At 40.1% G+C, this 17,010-nt stretch overlaps 1 protein-coding gene across 1 annotated transcript; it reads left to right on the forward strand.

Moving 5' to 3' along the window:
* Positions 1-388: 388 nt before the first annotated feature.
* sty (sprouty) lies at positions 389-14,600 on the forward strand. Its single transcript, XM_067109287.1, has 2 exons — positions 389-529; positions 13,007-14,600. Exon 2 carries the CDS (start codon positions 13,065-13,067, stop codon positions 14,076-14,078), a length of 1,014 nt encoding a protein of 337 aa, XP_066965388.1. The 5' UTR covers positions 389-529; positions 13,007-13,064; the 3' UTR covers positions 14,079-14,600.
* Positions 14,601-17,010: the final 2,410 nt, after the last annotated feature.

Here is a 17,010-nt window from a genome sequence, read left to right on the forward strand (position 1 = left end):
GTTCGGTTCCCTTAACCCCTATTGTTATTCCACGATTGAAATACCCGTGTCCACACGTTTAAAGAATAACAACACTTGAATTACTACTGAACACAAAAATTCGACCAAAAAATCACTTGCCATCTATTCGGCCTCGGTAATTTTTCCTTTGATCAACACAAACAAATGCCATACATGAGAGAAACGATCATAATACGATCGTGTAGATTAAAATCGTGTGTACATTATGCTGGCTTTCCATTCGACGAAATAACCTAGAGTAGAGAATGGAGCAAAGCTGAGGATGTGAGCAGTGTCCTCCCCTCCGATCCAAAGTGGACTCGTCCGTCCGTGTCTGGCCTGGGTTGGGCTGACGCCGCTGATGTTCGTGGGTCCATATTTGGTCCAACTGTGAGAGGGTGAACACTTCAGCTGTGTACTCGCAAGGATTATAGCAATTTTTTTGGATTATTTACCGTCGATTACCGGTCTTGACTGTCGAACTTTGCTCGTTGTGGATTTAACTACTGATGCACATTTGTGGAAATAGGTAAGTGAGTCGGGAAGGGAAAATATAGTGGTGGTAAGCGGGCAGCCGTTTCATTCAATGACGGGAGAGAACATAACCCATCCATCTCATTCATAAAAACCTCGTTGGAGATTTCTAAGGCTCAATCAGGGGAGTACCATACAAACCCCACCTTACACAGCAAGAGTACGAACGGATGCGGTGTTAACGATGCTGCAGGGAAGTCTCAAACTCGACGAAACAGTGGTGAAGTGTCTGTAAAGTGATAGAAATACGGTGAATGTGGAGCATGTGTGGTGATGGTGGTGGAGGAGGAAGGAGAGGAGGAGGTTGGTTGGTGGGGATTGAGAGTGCGTCGCCACCAACCATCAGCCAGGGGGAGTTTTAATGCAAACCTCACACTTCTAGTATGATATATTCTCCCCTACACATGATTTTCATCAGTTCCATTCAGGGTTGACATTCGTTGTGAAGTGTGAATGAGAGACTGGAGTATTGGAAAGATTTTTTTCCAAGGGGCCCTGTGCCTCCCCGAACCCATTTGTTAGTGATTTGTGATTATGAAGGGACAGGGCTTTGAGAAAGCCTGTTGGGAGTGTGGGCTGTCTATGATCAGGAGAAAGAAGATTTTTATATAAAATAAATAAAAAAAAAAATAAATGGTGGTAGTGTTGTGTTTTCGATGACCAACCGTTGCTCGTGTTTGAAGTCTGAAACTTGTTTCTATCCATGGCTGATATGAAGATGTCTCGGTGGTTTTTTGGTTATCTTAGAGGCCCTCAGTCCCGACGTTGAACGTACATCGATGTGAGTAGTGACTGGTGGAGGAAAGGAAAGAAGATCCAGTTGAAAATAGATCGATGAGCCTTGGAAATTGATGAAAACATTCGGCGTCTTTTTTTCTCTCAATCAGTGAATTTATGAATGGAGATGGATAATCACCGCGAGACCTTGATGGGATGATGTTTTGAGCATTGTACTGTGTGTATATTGAAAAAGAAAAGGCACGGATCATAATTGGAAAACAAAAACAAAAACAGTTGGAAATTGGAAGACACAAAATACTGACTAGTGTAGGAGGGTGGCCTGGTTGGAAAATGGCGTGTTATTCCCGGAGAAAGTTCTCTTGCCTTGTTGTGTAAGTCGGTGTAACCACAGAAAGTCATTGGAAATGAATCCATTGCGTATGAAAAAAAGACAATACATTAGACTTGTGAAATAAATTGTGAAATGTGAAACTGAAGGGGTTACATGAACTTGATATTTCTTATTTATTTGTATTATCCTGTGTGCGACAATACTTTGGACTTTTTTTTTTTACATTTTTATTGTATAATTTTTTTATTGGACGAAATGGCTGCTCACTCCACACGTTTAGATATAGTTTTTAAGAGGAATTGGTTATGCATAAAATAGATTGATGTATAAACTACTTATATATTTTAAGAGGTTTTGAAATAGATGTGCATGGAAGTATACTTCTATATAGAAATTCATGAGTAGATCACAGACGTATTTCAATGTGGTTACGTTTGTTTTATAGCTACCAATTTTATTTTAAATATGCTGGATTCATGTACCCAGTAAATATATGATGCTGCATCGATACAAATGCAATAGCCTAATTGATATATTTTAAACTAAAACATTTGATGTCTGCTGTAAGGCTATCGGAAAGACAATGCCAAGCCCTATTATTATTATTATTTAATTTATTTCCTAAATGGGTACAGTGTTTCGGGAATATTCAACTCATTTTTAGTCATTTAGCACTGAATGAAGTGAAAAGTTCAGCAACAGGCACAAATATACACACATGTACATATAGACACACGTATATATATGTGTATATATATATTATATATATTATATTAATATAGATATATATATATATATATATATATATATATATATATATATATATTATATATATATATATATATATGACCACAGTTGTTTAAGCGAGGTAGTTAGTTCTTTTTACATATTTGTTCATTAATTTATGAGGAAATGGACAATATTTATTCCTTAAATCTGTAGTATCTTACTTAGGAATTTTATATATATATATATATATATATATATATATATATATATATATATATATATATAATATAATACTGGTATAGATATGCAACTTGTTTACTTAATGGTTAGCTTAGCTCAAAGATCTAACATTCATGCTTGATGCAGATTTATAAGTTTATGGGCGGGTCCTGCTTCTTCATTTAAAACTTGCAACATTACCATCGTTTTTTAATCTGAAAATGAGCAAACACTTCAGGAGTCTGAAGTGTGGGTAGAAGTAGTACTAGTTTTTTTTCACGCTTTACACTGTTATATTTTGTGTCACGAAGTTGCGGAAATTTATCAATGAAGGCGAAGAGTTGGAATGAAGAGCTGGGGTGGGTGGGTGGGTTCACAACAGTGTAGGTTGGGGTCATGTTTCATTCATCTTTTATTCGACATATTCAAGGTTTTATCCGTCCTGTGTTTTAATTTCACACACACACGCACACATATATACATATATAATATATATATATATATATATATATATATATATATATATATATATATATATATATATATATATATATATGTGTGTGTGTGTGTATATGTGTATATATATACATATATATATATATATAACACATACATACATATATGGTAAACAACTACCTAATGTATTTATATAACGAGTTTACTTTATAGGCTATATGGGAAGTCTTATTTGTATGTAACATTCAACATTAATGTACCACATTGCGATTCTTGGTATTAAAAAGATCGGTTATGATGCTGCATTAATGTTATAGTAGGCCTGTGGGAGAAAGAGTATCGGAAATGTGTGTATATATATATATATATATATATATATATATATATATATATATATATATATATATATATATATATATATACACACACACACATCAGGCCTATGAGGGAAAGATTATCAAATTTGTATACTGTGTATATATATATATATATATATATATATATATATATATATATATATATATATATATATGTGTGTGTGTGTGTGTGTGTGTGTGTGTGTGTGTGTGTGTGTGTGTATAGAGAGATAGATATACATACTATGAAGTTATGATTGACATTGACATTGGTAAACAATTGGAAAACTGAAGGTCGCATGAGTTACTGCTGATCGATGACACTAGTTCGCCAACCGCACTTGACCAATATAACAGCAAGTTACATCAAGCTAAGCTAAGCTAGAATTGGCTGGAGAGAGAGAGAGAGAGAGAGAGAGAGAGAGAGAGAGAGAGAGAGAGAGAGAGAGAGAGAGAGAGAGAGATTTCTTTGCCATGGTGTGTAGGGCAGAGTAGCTACCTACAGCTTATCTGAAGCACTTGATAAGCCGTTTCGCTTCCCAGCGCCATTCATGAAGTGGAAGTCAGTCAGTCCTTACTCCTTAGCGGGTTGGGGGAGGAGGAGGAGGAGGAGGTGGGGTTCAGTAGAAGGGTGGGGGGAGAAGGGGGAGAGGGAGAGGGAATGAGGAACCACCTACAGAGCGTCTCGTATTTAAAGGCTTTTGGATTGTTTAACATAATTTGTGTATCTTTATTTACGTTGTCATGTATTTACACACACACACATACATCATATAATATATAATATAATAATTTACACACACACACACACACACATATATATATATATATATATATATATATATATATATATATATATATATATATATATATAGTTAGATATACATATATATGTGTAAATTATATATATATATATATATATATATATATATATATATATATATATATATATATATATATATATATTGATACTGATCTTGCATTTTTCATTGGAAATTTATCAGGCAATATTATAATAATAAATATTTAATTATTTATTTATTTTTATGTAAGTAAGCATCGCCGTTACCTCGCTAATTATCACAACTCAGTACTTAAAAAACGGTAATATACGAGATGGTCGTTACGCCAAGTCCCAACCCTAGGACTTTTGCCTACCAACCACTAGTAGCTCGAACTGAGATCCCTTATTTTGCATACTTTCATGAGACCAGCACTAACAGAGGCTGGTCCCGAGGCTGGACGACGGCAAATCTAAGCGCGATTTCATTTACTAGGGGCTTATCGTGCTACAAACTTTAAAACTCTGTACTTTTAAAATCTGCAACTGATATGATCGCCTATGGATATGGGGCCAGCAACCCCATCCCAAACAGCCAGTGCTTTGAAGTTAGTAACAGACCAAGGGAGGAATCTGACATGAACGGAAATGGATCTCAATGAGACCCGGAAGCCAGCTTTGTGCCGGTGTCATTTTGCATTTGTTAGGATTAGGCCTATAACGACTTGGAGCCTATTCATTAATCAATAAAAAAAAATAATTAAGAAAGGGGAGCATAAATTCTTCAGTGGCTGGGGGGGGGGGAGGTTTAAGGAGAAGGGACGAAGGGGAGAGGGAATGCCATAAGGAACCTATTGTTGTTGTTAATATTTTTTTAAAGACCGGAAGCTGGCAGTAGCTTGCTCACACACACACACGTGGCCTTCGTTGTGTGACATCAGTTTAACGTAGATGGGAAGATTATTATTATTATTATTATTATTATTATTATTATTATTAGGTCGTTATCACACAAGCAGACATATGCATCAAGTTTATATATATATATATATATATATATATATATATATATATATATATATATATATATATATATGTATGTATAAAAATATAGGCTACATAAATAAATATATATTTATAAATGTGTATATTATATATATGTGTATATTATACATACATATATATATATATATATATATATATATATATATATATATATATATATATATAAAATTTATATAATTTTTAGCCTCAGCCAGACCTTTTACAGGTTCTGATCCTGGATCTTTATAAACTTATATTTTGTATCCTTACAGACTTACAAGTTCCCAGTCTGTATCTTTACAGACTTTAAAGGGTTCTGAGTCTGTATCTTTAAAAACTTTTACGGGTTCCGATTCTGTATCTTTACAGTCTTTTACGGGTTCTGATTCTGTATTTTGACAGACTCGTACATATTCTCTTTCTGTACCTTTACTGATTCAAAGGTTCTGATTCTGTAACTATAGACTCTTACAGGTTCTGATTCTGTAACTATACAGGCTTATTGATTCTGATTCTGTATCTTTACAGACTCTTATAGGTTCATATTCTGTACCTTTACTGACTCTTATGGGTTCTAATTCTGTACCTTTACAGACTCTTAAAGATTCTGATTCTGTAACTACAGACTCTTAACGATTCTGATTCTGTAACTACAGACTCTTAAAGATTCTGATTCTGTAACTACAGACTCTTAAAGATTCTGATTCTGTAACTGTATCTTGTGTGGAAAGACTATTTTACATCACGAGGCAAAGGTTTTGTATGTATTATTATATACATAAATACTGAGATGTCTGTATTGGTAGGTTTGCTTTGCATGTAATTAGTTCTCTCTCTCTCTCTCTTTATTCCATATTCTGCTTTTGGTAAATCTTAGGATTCCACGAACTTATAGTCATTTGGGTAATGACTATAGACTCGTTTTGGGAAACGGAGCAACAGAAGCAATAATAATAATAATAATAATAATAATAATAATAATAATAATAATAATAATAATAATAATAGCAGGAGAATGACATTATTTCTAAACTACAATTTGAATGTCAACCTCATTGGTATATGAGGAAAATGAATATTGATTATCCTAAAGAATACCAAATTTAATTTATTTTTAATGTTTTAAAGCAATCGAGAATATGCTCACACAATTCCACAGTCTGGAAGTAAATGGGAAATTCCTGAGCTACAAAGATCTGTTTGGACATTGAATTTATCCCTTTAAAAGAGCTCTGAACACACAGTATGTTTCTAAAATAAGGTTAAAAGGACCTACTCTGCTTTTAGGAAAGCCAGAATGCTAAAATCTGGGAGTGAATGGGAACATAGGCCTACTCTGCTACCAAGATTTACATATACCTTCAATATGTCTCTGAACTACTTTTATCTTTATATATATATATATATATATATATATATATATATATATATATATATATATATATATATATATATATATATATTTTTTTATATATATAATTTTAATGAGGATCTACCTTACTTCAAGGAAATACATTCACCTCTATTTCCAAGGCGGAAGGAAATCTGCTGCGTTCATAGCCAGCCATAATGTGTGTGGTAGCTATTGGGGTTTTTTGATAGGCCTATATGTCCTCTCCATATTTTATAGGGGATGTTGGCGTTTATGATGCTATTAGGGGGATTAGCAGACCTCTCTCTCTCTCTCTCTCTCTCTCTCTCTCTCAACGTATGAGTTATCTGGAACATGTTTTACGCTACAAAAAGTGAAGATTTGCGTAGGCCTTTTGTTCAGTGATTGCAGCGATTTTTCCACTGCCATTCCATACACATAGGCTTATTCAGGCAAAAAAACCTTCAGGATGAAAGTGTGGTAAAAATGCACTTATATATATGAATAATCTGAGTTTATGTATGGATACAATACAATGCATTGATTACGGACAACATTGGCTGTACACACAAGGGCACAACTTTGTTGTCAACTTTGACAAGTGCTCTTAGTCAGAGGGGCGAAACTAGGCAAGTTGTATGTTGTATATTTGCTAGTTCATTAATAATAATAATAATAATAATAATAATAATAATAATAATAACAATAATAATAATAATATCATCCTTGACATTCAAGTGAACTGCTCATAAGATATAAAAATATCAATCACGAGGTTTATACGAATGAAAAGTAGAGTGACTATATATATATATATATATATATATATATATATATATATATATATATTATTATATTTATATATTATATTTAGTTTAGACACTGATTTCATGCGTATTTAGAAACTCTTGATTGATACTTTTGCGCGCCGAGAAGAACTGTTTCAAGAACCACGTGGTTTCTGCAGGTGGATGAAAATCCCCAGGTGTGACTTGGCTGTTTGCTCATCCAGGTAATCTCGCTTTCTGCAACCCGTCTCATATTGCGCAGTGCGCTCTGGTAGACACACTCTGTCTGCATGTATTGTGTGTGTCTGTCTAACTGTCCTATTCACATTGTTTTTTAAATCTGACTTTTGGTAAGCTTTCCTGATGTGGGACCTCTGCCTCTCTGTCCTGTCTTATTCACAATTTTGTTTTCAGTTGTTTAAAAATCTGTCTTTTGGTAAGCTTGCAGGATGTGAGGCATCTGCCTGTCTGTCTGTCTCCTGGATAGCCTTCGTTGTGCTGCCATCCCCCCCCCCTCCTTTTCGTTCTATTCACTTTTCTTCTTTCGTAAGCCTTCAATTCGTGAGGTCAGTTCTGTCCGGTCTCTCCTTTATGTCTTTTCGTAAGTTCTCATTCCGTGAGTGTCTGTAAAGTGAGCTGACATTTTTATTTTTTTCTTTTAGTAAGCTTGTACACTTCTGGCAAATGTTTCATTCGTGTACATTTTTCAGGACACATTTGGTTAAATCGAAAAACCTCCTGGTAATTATTGATGCCTTTCAGTATCTGTTCAAGCGTCCAAATACTGTGCAGTAGCCTACTGTACAGTGATGCTTGAAGTGAAGGTTAGTTAATAATCGATATTCGTGCTTGTTCTGTTGTCCTGGTATCTTACACTTTCCTCTGTGCATCCATAGGGAGAAGACTGTTTCGTACTCGGAGGAAGAAAATGTGCTGGCATGAGGCCACAGTGGTCACACCAAATTTTTCCGAAGGCAGCAGTTACCTGACTCTGTTTAGATTTGGTAGGATCTTGGTTAGGGTGTGTGCTGTGATGATCTATTGTTGTTCATGCGAGGTTACTGGACGTGTACTGTAGGCCGATTTAAGCGAAACCCAGTTACACCGGCACATATGATTAGATTAGGCCTATATGTCTAAAGTAATTCTGCTCGGATAGGCTGTTGACATAGCCTACTGACTGGATTGAGTCAGGATAAGAGTTTAAGATTGAACTTCGGTCTCACAGTTTCATTTGGGAAGAGAGGCCTTGTGAATTGGTTGGAGAGAGTTTGTTATAAACTTACCTTGGTTTAGGCTGAGTACGGAGCCCTGTATAATGTAGCTTCCGAAATTACGTTATTATTATTATTATTATTATTATTATTATTATTATTAAATTCAAATGCAGGTAACTGCTGTAATACACAGGATGGAGTCAGCACATGACAACGGCTGTCGTGAAATCATGTCCAAAGGACGAAAATGACATATGCAATTCGCACGTGTGTGTGTGTGTGTGTGTGTGTGTGTGTGTGTGTGTGTGTGTGTGTGTGTATAAGGAGATTGATAAACAGCCTGAGATGATTTGAAATTTACAGTCGATACTCACTTTTTTGGATTAAGCAGGGATATATATTTGCCATGAGGCTGCCCTCTGTGACCTTCTAAGAATGTTATTGCCATCATTCACATGAGAGTGAAGGTCACGCCAATGCTTTCTGCCAGTAATTATATATATATATATATATATATATATATATATATATATATATATATATATATATATATATATATATATATATATATATATATATATATATATATATATATAGAGAGAGAGAGAGAGAGAGAGAGAGAGAGAGAGAGAGAGAGAGAGAGAGAGAGAGAGAGGCTTTGGATTTGTAGACGACTGCTGATAGGACAGTAGATGAATTTTATGCTCAGCTAACCCCCTTCCCCTTCCTCCCCTCTCACTCTTTCCATGGGGCGTGGGGGAGTGGGTGGGGAGGGGGAGGGGGGAGGTCTTGATCATTTCCGTGGATTTGGCGGGTTTCCTGCCAAAGTTTGCGTTCTCCTCTACGTGGTGTTCTTCTGAATTCCTTCAGAAAACAAAGTTGGGTCTCTTAGGGCCCGTCCTCTTCTGCGTTCCCTGTAGGCATGTGAGCTCTATGGCGGAGGGCGCGAGATATGCCCTTCTTCCTCCGCAGGTAGTGTGAGAAAGGAAGTTCGAGTTCTACATGAGTGACCGACATCCGCTGCTGGGTCCTCTGGTCCCCCCCCTTCTCCCCTCCCCCTACTCGTCACATCATCCCTCCAACACTCCCTCTCATTCCTCCTCCTCCTCCTCCTCCCCCCATTCCTCACCCATATCCTCATCACAAAAACTGCTACTGTCTTTTGCTGTGGATTTTTTTTTCATTCGTTTTTGTCTCGCCATCAATGCGTTCTTTTGCAGGGTATTAATCATTTCTGATTATTTTCTCCGATGATTTTCTCTGTTTGTTAGCTTCCACGTAACCCTCCCTCCCGCATTCTCCTACCCCTACCCCCTCCCCACCTTTCTCACTCTCCGCTGTCCATTCCTCCCCACCCTGCCCCCATCGATGCATTGACCATTCCATCCCCTCCCGACCTCCTCCCCCCCATCTCTCATCCTGTTCCACATCGACTATGGTTTCATCGTTAAGGGACGGACGGACGGACGGACGGGCCTCAGAGCCCCGGGAATTGTTATTGTACGCTCGAAAATACACAACCAGCCTACAAAGCAATCGCGGGTTGTGAAATTGATGTGTTGGTTGGGGGGCAACGACGAGAACTGCAAGCATTCTTTAGAATTTATAAATAGTTCGTGGGTGTTTTACTGCCTATAAATAGGTGCTCTCTCTCTCTCTCTCTCTCTCTCTCTCTCTCTCTCTCTCTCTCTCTCTCTCTCTCTCTCTCTCTCTCATATATTATAAATATATGTGTGTGTGTTTATATACGCGCGCCCCCCATAGTTGTAACAATGCCAAAATGTTCGTATATCTGTGTGCGTGGAGAGAGAGAGAGAGAGAGAGAGAGAGAGAGAGAGAGAGAGAGAGAGAGAGAGAGATCCCCTTTGTATTTTCTTCCCAATTGCCTTTGTAAAGTCGCGTATCTGTCTCCTCCCACTTCCCACAGTCGAACCGGACGTCGCGTAAAAGACCTATTGAAATGAATTCCTGTTTGCGACCTCACCAAGGAAGGAGTTGTCCCGGCGCCGTCGATGTTTGGCCTACGGATGTCACGTCGCCTCTGGAGCGATGTCAATCTTCGTCTCCTGAAAGAAATGGTGAAATGGGGTCTCGTTCCCTGTAGCTATTTCGTTATGAATTGCTCGCCGAAACTCATCATTAGGATGCAGAGGATCCCGGAGCTGTTCTTGCTTTGGCTCAACAATGTTTTGTAGGAAAGTAAACATAGGCCTACATGGCAAGCAATACAAGCATATCGTTACCCACTTAGCACGAAGGCTTCTATGGACGTCATAACATGCATTCTTAGCCACGTAGGGCATGTTAAAATACATGCATACCTTATAGCCTACAGTACATGGCTCATCATTAACATGCACACCCCATAGGCCTACTGAGAGTGCATTAAGTACAGCCACCACTATCAAAGGCGGCCATGGCGTTGGGATAGGAGGGGTGGGGGAGGGGGTTGGATCAGGATGGTATAGGTACTCCTGACGGGAGGCGGATGGCGACCATTCTCTTTTAATTATTGTTTGTGGTTTCTAGCGGAGGTTGGAAATGGGACCCCACTATGTAGAGGGAGGTGTATGTTTTTGGGGCTTCACAGGATGAGAGCGCAGACATTAACAGCACTGTTGCCATAAACAGGACTTACTACCCTAGACCGAGATTCATGTACAATGGGGTTTTGAAGGAGGGCCTTTCCTCCAGAAAAAATGCGGAGGCCTCTTTAACTGGCAACACTGCGGAGGAATGAAGTGTGGAAAACATGATTGACTGATTTTTTTTTTTTTTTAATTTAGGCACTTTTTCCCGTAAGGGGGTTAGTGTCGTCAGTGTACTTCCCGTGGTACACTGTAGGCATTACTGAAGAGTGCGGCCTCCCTTCGACCCCCAGCTGCACCCACTTTCTAGCCTTTTACTCTTACCTGTTTCCACCTCCTTCCAACTTGCTGTCCAACCACTCGAACTCCTACTTTTCATTGTCCTAAGCACTAAATGGATGAAAGTGCTTCAGTGCTTGGCTTTATAGCCTAATTTTCGTAAATAAAATACAAAACTGTGGCACTTACAGCCATTCAGAGCTGAAGGCGCTGAAAAGAGGGAGTTGGGCAGAAAAATAATGATGTAGGTCTAGACAATAAAGAACGAAAAAGGAAGTGGGAATGGAGGTAAAATAAAAGGCTGGATAGGAAGTGGTTATAGCTAGGGGCCGAAGGGACGTTGCAAACACTTTAAAAGTAAGGCACACTGACCTCCTCTACAAGTGTGTAGAAAAAACGAAAATGCAACTGATGACCTGGGAAAATCTTTTTATCGTATATTCCTGTTACATATGAGTAAAGTAGTCAAAACCTCTCCTGATTTTTCTGTTTTCTACAGTTGGACACGAAACATTTTTTTTTTTCCTTTTCATCAGGGGTGTTACTGTTACTATAAGCAACCTTGCAATGCTGTTGGCTATCCCGTTTTACTGTTTTTGCACATTTCATTCGTAATACTTTCATGGCATCCCAAAGGAATCACACCAACATTTACATACTCTGAAGGGCAATATTTTTTTTTTACTGCAGCAAAGTAACATCTATAATGATATTAATCTAGTTCTTGTATTGAAATGATTTCCAGCTTGTTTTAAGTCACAACTTCTGAAGTGTTTAGTAAAAATAATGATGGGCAAACAGAACTTGCCCACAAGTAATTTTGCTCTGTATAAAGACAAACTCATTTTGAGCTTCTATAGAGAGTATACTGACGAAGCACTATTATGCATATTTTAGACATAAGTTGCCTCTAGAAATTTTTTCTTTAAAAAAGTTATCATTAGAGATTAGTGTTTCCATTTTCTACTCTTAAAAAAAGTTATTAGTAGAGATTAGTGTTTCCATTTTCTCTTGAAAAATGTTATCAATAGAAATCATTATTGTTCCCATTTTCTCTTAAAAAAAGTTATCAGTAGAGATTAGTGTTTCCACTTTCTCTTGAAAAATGTTATCAGTAGAGATTATTATTGTTTTAATTTTCTTTTTAAAAAAGTTATCAGTAGAGATCAGTGTTTCCATTTTCTCTTAAAAAAGTTATCACATGAGATTAGTGTTTCCATTTTCTCTTAAAAATGTCATCAGCAGAGATTAGTTTCCATTTTCTCTTTAAAAAATTATCAGTAGAGATTAGTGTTTCCATTTTCTCTTGAAATGTTATCAATAGAGATTATTAGTGTTTCCGTTTAGATAGATGAGATGTTCTGAACAGCTTATAGTGTGAGTCTAGGCCCATGCTTGCACGCTATTTGTGAGTCTAGGCCCATGTTTGCACGCTGTTTGTGAGTCTAGGCCCATGTTTGCTCGATGTTTGTGAGTCTAGGCCCATGTTTGCTCGATGTTTGTGAGTCTAGGCCCATGTTTGCTCGATGTTTGTGAATGGAGGGAATTTCATAGCTGGTTTCCCTTTGCAGAGTCCTTTGGAGCGGAGGCTGAGGACATGATGATGTTCACGTTGTGTGCTGGACGGTGATGTCACAGGATGGCCGCAGTCAAGGCGGGGGCGGCGCGGGGGGCTGCGGGGGGTCAGCCACCAATACCAGCCCCCAGGGCAGCCCCATCACCCTCTCCGTGCCCCGCCCCGACCACCAACGCACCACCAACTTGTACGTTGACACCCCCTTCAAGCATCGCGTGGCGCCTCGCCCCCGACCACAACACCACCACCTCCATCACCACCACCACCATCACCACCACACTTCCTCCTCGCTGTCGTCCTCTTCGTCGTCTCCAGCCAGCGGACGAACCCACGTGGACCTTGCCCTGGTGCATGGCGCCCCCGCCCGCACCAGCGGAAAGAGACCGACAAAGCTCACGTCACCCACTGGGAGCGTGACGGGGGCGCCCGTTAAGGGCGGCAACAACAACAACTCCACCATCACCACCAGTTCCATTTCCACAAACATTACTTCGTCGTCGTCGTCTTCGTCGTCGTCGGCGGCGACGCTTCAGCAGAGCGGAAGTCGGACGCCCGTCATCAGCAAGCAGCCCGCCGCCCTCACCTTCACGAAGGGCCGGCGGGACGACACCAGTGACGGGGAGTCCATCATCTGCTCCTGGTGTGGGCGGTGCAGGTGCGAGGCCTGCACGACGCCGCGCCCCCCTCCGGCCGCCTGGCTGTGTCGTAACAAGTGCCTCTGCTCGCCCGCAGCTGCTGTGGACTATGCGTCGTGTCTGTGCTGTGTTAAGGGTGTCCTCTACCACTGCGGTAAGGATGGTGAAAACGGTTTGGCCGCAGCCGCAGACCATCCCTGTTCCTGCGGAGGGCCGCACGCAGTGCTCAGTTGGGCGTGCATGGCCGTGGCCTCGATTCCCTTGCCGTGTCTCCTGTGTTACTGGCCCCTGACCGGGGCGCGTCGCGTCGTCGAGACCACCTACCAGCGCTGCACCAGCCACGGGTGCCGGTGCCCGCAGGGGCGCAACCCTCGCCTGCAGCCCCCGCCGCCCCCGCCACCCGAAAAGCGACCTCTTCACGACTGTGCGTGAGGGACAGTGCTGCCGTTACTAGGGGCTGCTTCTCCATTACTAGTACTGTGACGACTACTACTACGACGTATAGCTGCTGCTGCTGCTGCTGCCCGGTCGCTCTACCCATGGTGGGAAAAGAGGAAGGGGCGTCGCTCGCCCCCCACGATACATACCCTCTCCAGCTTTAATGAATCCCCATGGTTTTGCCAGGGTGGGTGGCTGCTGCTGCTGCTGCTGCCGCCGCCGCCGCCACCGCCGCCGCTTACCAAGCCTCCTCCACCTCCTCCTCCTCCTCGTCCTTCTCCTCCTCTTCCTCCTCATAAGCCTAAGCCTGTAAGCCTCCTCCTCCTCCTCTTCCTCCTCCTCCTCCGCCGGCGGCGGCGGGAGAAGAGAAGAGTGGAAGAGCGGCCGAACAATAATTGGGCTGCTTGGCTGCTGAAGGAAGGAAGGAAGAAGAGAGATTATCGATGATAAAGAAGAAGAAGAAGTAGAAGACAACGCTGCTGCTGGCGGCGACGATGCTGAAGGAGAAAAAAAGAAGAAGAAGAAGAAGAAGAAGAAGAAGAAGACGATGACGACGACGATAACTGCTGGGAGGGAGCAGCGGTAGTGGATGGATCGAGCGCCCATCTTCTAGTCAGGGCCCCACCCGCCGCCGCAGACGCCCACCAGCGCCCCTTGGCAGCAATTGCACATTCAGGGATCAAGGCCGAACCACCCCACCAGTTGATAAGAGTGGGTGGGTGGGCGGGCGGGCGGGCGGCAGGCAGTCAGATGTGCAGGCGGCACACACACACACAGACACCAAGCAACATATCCCTCTTATCATTTGTTAATTTATTCAAACGTTTTATCGTTTTTTTTTTTTTTTTTTTTTTTTTGATCACGTGTTTGTGCTGTTGCTAATACTACTACGGCTTCTTCTTCAACAATCTCCTCCAGTTTGAGTTCGACACACATACACACACACAAACATACACATACATAAACATACAATAATGGGCAGCATTAGCAGCAAATCCAAGTCATCTTTGCAGAACAGATACGCAAATGTTGCAGTTGGTGGAGGAGGAGGAGGAGGAGGAGGAGAGAGGCGGTGGTGAAGAAAAATGTTGAAGAAAGATGGTGAATAAAGATGTGCCAGTATGCAAAAAAATAAAAAGAGTTTCCTTAGCTGTTTGAGTACAGTCGGTGCTGCTGCTCTTCTTCTTCTTCTGCTGCTGCTGCTGCTATTGCTGCTGCTGCCTCTGCTGTTGCTTGTACCGTTGGTGTTGTTTAGCCATGGGCGGCGATTACGCCCACCCATTGCCGCCGCCGCCGCCTGCCACCCACACGCAGCCACCCACCTGACCACCTTGACTGGAGTGGCCCAACAACCCCCAGTACCTTCTAGTCGATCAATTCATGTTGTTGCGCGAATGTTATAATAAATAATAATTAAATAATAATAATTAATAATAATTAATAATGAATAATGATAATAATGAATATGTGGCGAAAAGGAAGGCCCCGCGATGGGACAGGAATGTGTAGTCCTCTCCCTCCTCCCCAACCCCCTCCCCTCCCACCACTCTCTTTCCTTTCATCATCATCCCTCCTTCTCCTTCCTCCCTCCCTCCCTCCCAACCTTCCTCCACCTGGTCCCCCCCCCCTTCTCCAGCCCAATTATTTCTTTTAATTCTTCCCCACCTTGATGACTCTGCAATAGGGCAAAAGACCTAAAAAAAAAAAAAAATAAAAGGGAGCCCGGAACCCGGCTTATAGGGCCACAGAGGCTAAACAAGATATCTTATATATATACAAACCCACATATGAAAAATGATTCTATGATATATATATATATATATATATATATATATATATATATATATATATATATATATATATATATATATATATATATATATATATATATATATATATATATATATTATTTCTCTCTAGCCAATATTGCGAACATTTCTCTCTTTACGTTAAGGTTTGATATGACCGAACTCTGGCTTCCATTCAGAATTGTTTGTGAAAATCAATCGAATTCTCTTTCCTTTTTTTTTCCGTTTTCAAATGTGGAAAAAATGTTTTTTTATTTTATATTTTTGGTCGAGAAAGTGCGTGTGAAGAACAGTGCTGCGAAGTTGAAAAATTGTACGTTTTCGAAGAGAGCTGACAGATTATGTACATATATATATATTTTTTTCATAAGATTTGTGAAGATTCATTGCAACAGAGTCGAAAATTTTGCTTTTTTTGGAAAAAAGCTGACAAATTATTATTTGAGTGTGTGAAACGATTTAGATGAAAAACAACATAGAGAAAAATTGCAGAACAATGTTTTGGTGTGTATCAAACTGGCGTCGCAACGTGGAAGGTTTGTCTAATATGTATTTCAAGAATCCTTGTTTATTTATTCTGGACTGACGAAGAGTGTTATGATGCATTTCCGACATCTTTGTACACGGAAAAGGTGTCGGCGAAGTTTGTCATACATGTATGTCACCCGAAAACACGCGTCAGAATTACACCTGACCCGTGTTCATAACACGTGCATTGCGAACGCCTGTTACTGTTTGTTTCAGCTGTTAAAGAAAATGATGATGAATATTTGCAGTGATGAGGTTCCTGAATGGTGTGTTCACTTCTTTCATTTCTTACTGCCATGATTGTATATTTTTTGTTTTGTTTTGTTTGAGTCATCGTGTTTGTATTGTGATAGGAAATGGAATATATGTCAGTGCTAATGTGTTATTATTATTATTTTTTTCTCTCTCAGTTCGAATATTGTTACACGACCAAGTGATACTTAGAGTCAAGGAGGCTTGTGTGTGTGTGTGTGTGTGTGTGTGTGTGTGTGTGTGTGTGTGTGTGTGTGTGTGTGTGTGTGTGTGTGTGTGTGCTTGCGAGAGTGAGTGACAGAGACACGGCAGCTGTCGTAAATATATATATATATATA

The sequence above is a fragment of the Macrobrachium rosenbergii genome, chromosome 9, assembly GCF_040412425.1.
Source record: "Macrobrachium rosenbergii isolate ZJJX-2024 chromosome 9, ASM4041242v1, whole genome shotgun sequence".
Taxonomy (NCBI): Eukaryota; Metazoa; Arthropoda; class Malacostraca; order Decapoda; family Palaemonidae; genus Macrobrachium; species Macrobrachium rosenbergii.

Coding starts and splice junctions, on each gene's coding strand:
- sty (XM_067109287.1), top strand. CDS start 13,065: ATGTCACAGGATGGCCGCAGTCAAGGCGGGGGCGGCGCGGGGGGCTGC.